The sequence below is a fragment of the Cicer arietinum genome, chromosome 8 (genome assembly GCF_000331145.2).
Source record: "Cicer arietinum cultivar CDC Frontier isolate Library 1 chromosome 8, Cicar.CDCFrontier_v2.0, whole genome shotgun sequence".
Lineage (NCBI taxonomy): Eukaryota > Viridiplantae > Streptophyta > Magnoliopsida > Fabales > Fabaceae > Cicer > Cicer arietinum.
Genome location: NC_021167.2, coordinates 2,879,071 through 2,885,015, shown reverse-complemented (window position 1 = coordinate 2,885,015; position 5,945 = coordinate 2,879,071). Strand labels below are relative to the sequence as shown.

The 5,945-nt window shown below is 30.4% G+C and overlaps 1 protein-coding gene across 1 annotated transcript in view; it reads right to left on the bottom strand.

Moving 5' to 3' along the window:
* LOC101495398 (lon protease homolog 2, peroxisomal) overlaps positions 1 to 3,162 on the bottom strand; it is a 9,291-nt gene extending 6,129 nt beyond the window's left edge. The window contains exons 1-8 of the mRNA XM_073364327.1: positions 2,966 to 3,162; positions 2,741 to 2,852; positions 2,453 to 2,671; positions 1,832 to 2,001; positions 1,380 to 1,471; positions 876 to 1,055; positions 708 to 791; positions 1 to 90 (exon numbers count right to left, since the gene is read on the bottom strand). Coding sequence (XP_073220428.1) covers positions 1 to 90; positions 708 to 791; positions 876 to 1,055; positions 1,380 to 1,471; positions 1,832 to 2,001; positions 2,453 to 2,671; positions 2,741 to 2,847 — 942 coding nt within the window. The 5' untranslated portion in view covers positions 2,848 to 2,852; positions 2,966 to 3,162. The remainder of the gene's footprint in view (positions 91 to 707; positions 792 to 875; positions 1,056 to 1,379; positions 1,472 to 1,831; positions 2,002 to 2,452; positions 2,672 to 2,740; positions 2,853 to 2,965) is intronic.
* Between the last annotated feature and the right edge of the window lie 2,783 nt (positions 3,163 to 5,945).

The following is a 5,945-nucleotide window of genomic DNA, read 5'->3' as shown; positions in this document are numbered from 1 at the left end:
CATTCCTGCACTTTGCATCTTCCTTTCTAGGGCAGCCAGGTCATCCTCCTCATCATCATTATCCCCAAGTTCCTCTTTTATAGCCTTCATCTGAGTATACATTTTCACACAAAAGAATGCAAGAGCAGTCCAATCAGATAAAGTCCCAACAAAGACAATATGTATAAACAAAATTAAAATGTTTCTCTGCAGCAGAACTGGCCAAGGTCCAAGACTTTCGAAATCCTTGGCATGATATTTCACAGTTTATATACTGCTTCCGTAAATAAAATTAAAGACACCGTTTAATTTGTCATTTTCTTCTCTAAAAGAAAACTAGTCTAATTACTCATTACTGAAATGTATATTATCAGAGATAGTACCATTTCAATGTGTCTAATGGCTTGAAGGCCAACAAAATTTTGATATTATGCATGTAAACCATAATCTACTGCTCTCAGAAATTTCAATAAGTAGAGAAATAACCATTTGAGCAATAAAGACACAGTGATCATGTTAAATAAACCTCCATCAAAACCATGAGATAAGTTGAGGCACTATGGTTTTGCACAAAACATTGTTTCTCATAGTTAGCTGATAAGCCTGTATTGCCTAAATATAGACATAAAACCTTACATAACATCAGAAGTATAAATCTTTATCAATGTTTCCCCTATACTTTCATCGGCATCAGAAGTATATATCAACAGGATGTTGAGAAAGCTAACCTGCTGACGCAGAAGAAATTCTTTTTGAGATTTTGACAGTTGTCCTTCAACTTTTTGTGTAATTTTCTCAGCTACACGAATTGACTGTTGGCAGTAGACAAAAGTGGAATCAATAGACTAGTAATAGGAAACAAACCTCAAGGAAGCATCATTAACTGTATGACTTGCCTGTAAGTGCCTATCAACCAATTCAGTTGCTTTTGAAAGCCTCACTTTAGCATCAACAGAATCCAACATTGATAATTGTTCTTCAAAACTTATCTCAAAGCTAGCAACAAATATATCAGCCAACTTGTGAACAGGAACAGTCTCCAAAAGAACTTTCGTCCTTCCACCAGTACTTTGTTTCTACAAAAAGAAAAACAGTAGCTACTAATTCCCACGCAAATGCCCATAATACCACAAAAAAATAGTCTATAGCCATAACACAGTAGTTTACACCAACCAACCAATTGGACTAAGAACAAGCTATCAAGAAATAGGTCTACAGGCAATATTTCATATAATATATTTAAGGAATACTTTATGCAATCATCATGGATTTATAATGATATTCTTCAACCATCTAAACCAGCCTGCTAGAGGCTTTTGTTGATCAATGCTCAAGCAATAGGTCCCCATTTTTCATGTTTGTTGCAGAGGTATTTATGCTATATTGTTACAAGCTTTTACCTGCTCCAGAACAGAAATAAGCTCCATGGCAGTTGCTTTAAATTGACGTGATAACATTATGAAATCCGGGTCATGCTCCACCTGTTCCATCTCTAGATTAGAAAAACGGAAGCAACTCAGCATCTTCAAAGATAAATAAGTGTACGAAGTTGACACACTTAAGGCATACAATTGAGAAAATGAACATTGGTGTCATTAAATATGATCTTTCAACATATTTTCTAAGTAGGAAACTGTTTGCATTATATAAATCTTAAGTTTTTCGCAAATTAGAATAAAAACTTATTAGCTTCTCATGCAGAATAACATATCTGAGCTGATGTGCTAATTATTAACTTGGCACATGCTTTGATGATCTATGCATTCATAGAAAGACATCAAAAGCTCAATTTCAGAACAATGTGTGAAAGTAACATCACAAACCTGTGGTAAAGAAAAAGATGAACAATTACCAGTCTTAGTCATCTCAAGAGAAGAGATTCTAGCAGTATGGTATGCTCCTCTTGTGCTTAGTTCCTCGACACTAAATCTGCACAAACCTTCAAGAACAACTATGTATGTGACCCTCCCACTTGGTTTCTCCACTCCCCTGGACAAGTGTAATGCTCGAGCAGCTACCCCCCTGGATTTCAAGGCCTATTAAAATTCAACTCCATTTGAAAATTTTATTTATAAAAAATTCACAAAGATAACATATTCAATCCATAGCATTCAAAAATTGCGGGACGATATGATATGAAAAGTTCAAGTTAGAAATATGAAAGAAGAACAATCAATTTAGCAGAAAGAAAGAAACAACAAACTAAATCAAAATCCATTAGACTGATACAACTTTGTGGAGATGGTCTCATGAACTGTTAGAATGTATTCCCTCTGAAATCAATTATAAGCAAAAAAGTGCTTACATTTATTGGACTCAAATATAAGCAAATGTCAACTAATCAATACACATTTAGTGTTATTATTCCAAAATACCCTTAAATTAAGTAGGTAATTTTGCTTATAATTGAGTATAAGTATAATTTGATCTCAGATTCTTAAAGTGACAGAAAAGATGTTCAGCTGAGCTATACCTATTATGCCAATGAACAACATCGTGCTGAATTTTGGCATGAGAATCTGATGAACCACCATGAGTTTTTGAGCTTTGGTCTAGAGAATCTACACCTTGAGATAAAGTGGGACCCAGTGGTGGCTTAGTTTCAGCAGCAGAAGCAGAATCACGTACTGGTAAGATTCCAATCAACCCTTTCTCTTCACGCTGCCACAGTTCTTGTTCCACCAACTTTACACTGCATTCAATTCAATTCAATTAAGAAACATTCATTCATTCAATATTGGAGGAGCGTGAAGTAACAAACCTGGTAGGTGAAGTGCAACGAATTCGGATGATGGCGCCAGGTAAGAGAACTTTGTTTCTGAATGGAAGTATTGCTAACCGATTCGGAAGCTCAACTGAATCCGCCATGTTTTCTGATCAGCGAGAGAAAAAGAATCGAAATCGGTTAGGTTAGAATATTAATAATGAATTGAATATATATGATATAATTGCATAAATGGTTTTTGGACAATAACATAGATTATACCGTTATGTTGGATTTAACTTAACTGACTCAACTCTTTTTCAGTGGTATCACATTTAGGGATTTTGATTTGAGTGTAAATTTGGCGTGACGCGTGGTTGTGATATGGTGGAATGGAAAAAATGGAAATTGCTGCTTCTATTTTGGTTTGGCTTGTTGTTACCTAACCAACTTGTTTAATATTCATCCCCCATCATTCATATAATTGGGCAATTTATTCGTCCAAAATTAATTATCATTACCAACTTCAATCGGAGGGTGGGAAAAGACCCACAAGGATTCGAAAGGCCGACTCTCTGACAAAGAAAAGACGCACAAGGACCTATAAACACCTCAAAATCTATTTAAAAGTCTTATTAATATTAAAATATTTTAATATTATATTCTATATATTTATATGTATTAAATATAAAAATAATTTTTTTAATAAGATATTTTTTTAAAAATCTGAAATAAACACCGTTTAAACTTAAAAAATAATTTTAAATTTTAAATAATATATTTTTTTTAAAATAAATGCACCAATTATTACCTCTCAAACAAATATGAAACGACTACTGAGTATAATTACTTAATTGATAAACTTTAAAATAAAAAATAATATCATTGATAAATAATAATAAAAAATAATATTAATAAATAATATATATATATATATATATATAGACCGATTTGTCATGCTTAATAGGTTTTTTTATAAGTCTGATCTATTTAAACAGATATACTTTAAAATAGTCTGAGTCTAACCTTTTTATTAAATAGACTATGTTAGACCAAACCATAAGTAGGTCAGGTAATAGACCCTGACGAACGATCTAGTCTATTTCTATCTCTACCTGGAGTGATCATTTTATCATAAAACTAGTCTCATAGTTATTGCATACTTTTGAAAATAGACCAGACAGACAAACAAACTAAACTTTTAATAATTTAAGTATGTTATTCTTCTTTAGTTTTTCATATACATAAATATATTATTATAAAGATGTCGTATAAATTCAAATTCATCAAAATAACATATTAAATATCAAAATAGATCTTAATTTTATTGACATATTAACCCGTTAGTCTTTTTAAATATATGTCTAATTATTTATTTAAAAATATTAAAGTAAAATAAATTTTTAAATAGACTAATAGACAATAACAAACATTTATACAATTAGTCAATCTATTCGTCCAAAATTAATCATCATTACCAACTTCAACCGGAGTGATCATTTTATCGTCAAACTAATTCCATAGTTATTGCGTATTTGTGAAAATAGATGAGGCAGAACAAAGTCAAAAATTGTAAAAAAAATTAAATTATAGTTTTTTTTTTTGTTAGATATTAAATTTTTAATAATTTAAGCATATTATTCTTCTTTAGTTTTTGACATATAAAAATATATTATTATAAGAAAAAATTGAAATAAAATGTCATATAAATTCAGATTCATCAAGATGACATGTTAAATATCAAAATAAATTTTAATTTTATTGACATATTAACTCATCAACCTATTTAAATATATGTCTAATTATTTATTCAAATAAAATAAATATTTAAATAGACTAACCGACCACACCAAACTTATTAAAACTCATGCATAAAAAGTAAATCTACGACATACCACAAATCAAACTTAAGTTTTAACTTTTTTTTGAAAGTCCATACTTTAGTAAGGTAAATTACTTCAAAATGAATGTCATTTTCAATTTTTAATGCAATTTTTACATTAATACTTTATTATTATGTACACAACACCCAAAAAGTTAATATATTTTACATTAATAATAATAAAAAACATATTAATAATTAAAATAAATAATTTAATAAAATAACTTTTTTTAATTATTACATTCTTAATACGTGTATAACAATCTTATACTACACTACTCACTAATTTTTGCGCTACTATTATTACAGTCTGATATATTTTTAATTCCTACAAGAAAACTAACAAGTGAAAGTAAGTAGGATTTTTACAAGATTTGCTAACTACGGTTTGTAACAACTGAATTTTCTATAGTAGCTTGCTCCATAGTTTGGTCCAATCATTAAATTGTTTGGGTGAAAAATCCATTGTATGTAATTAGAAAATCTCTCAAGAAAAAAAGAACAAATGAAGAATAAATAAATGAGATGAACTCAGGACTTTTTGATTTGATCCTAACAATATAAGGAGACAAATTGAACACTGAGTAAGGAATGAGTGGACACAAAACATAGTACAAAAAACAATTATTGGTAGAGTTTCTTTCTCAAATGAGGATCGTGAAGCTGAGAAAAAAGAAGAGGATTGTTGGGTTAGGCTAAATCTGAATGTATCAGTTTAGTCAAATCCAATGTGTGGTTTTCAATATCTTAAGTCAAATATGGAATTTGTGTTTTGAAGTGCTGCTAGTGGTTGTAGAATAGCTCATTTTAACCATCACTCAATAAAACAAATGCGGTCTTTAATTCCTGAAAAAACTAACCCGCAAAGTATGATATATTTTAGATTTGAAGTTCCTAAATTATCTATAAAACTATGTCTAACGTAAAACAAACTATTCCGTTCTTGCTATTGTGCAATTTATTTATGGTAGAGACTGTAGGTATTGACCAACAAAAAACATAGACCTCCGTCCCCACCCTACTTATTCCTCCTTTTTGTTGAAGAGTTATCCACCTTTCTCTGTAAGATAAAGGTAAGGGTTGACATTCATGGTATCATGGTATGTCGTAAATGTGCTCCTATTGTGTTTTGCAAAAACTTATTGATGATAAGTTAATGGTTATGTAATTTTCTGGATTTCGCACCGATGATTGTTTCCCATTTTTTCGTGCTTCCTCCATAGAGACTCAACTAAAGCAGAATATTTAAAAATATATGAGAAAACTTGTGACTATGCATCAATTTTCAAGGGTCCAAAACCTTTTTTTTAGCAAAGATGCTTCAACTGATAATCATTCTCGATCTCAAGTTTATCAATGTGTCAACCAAGAAAAGAAGAC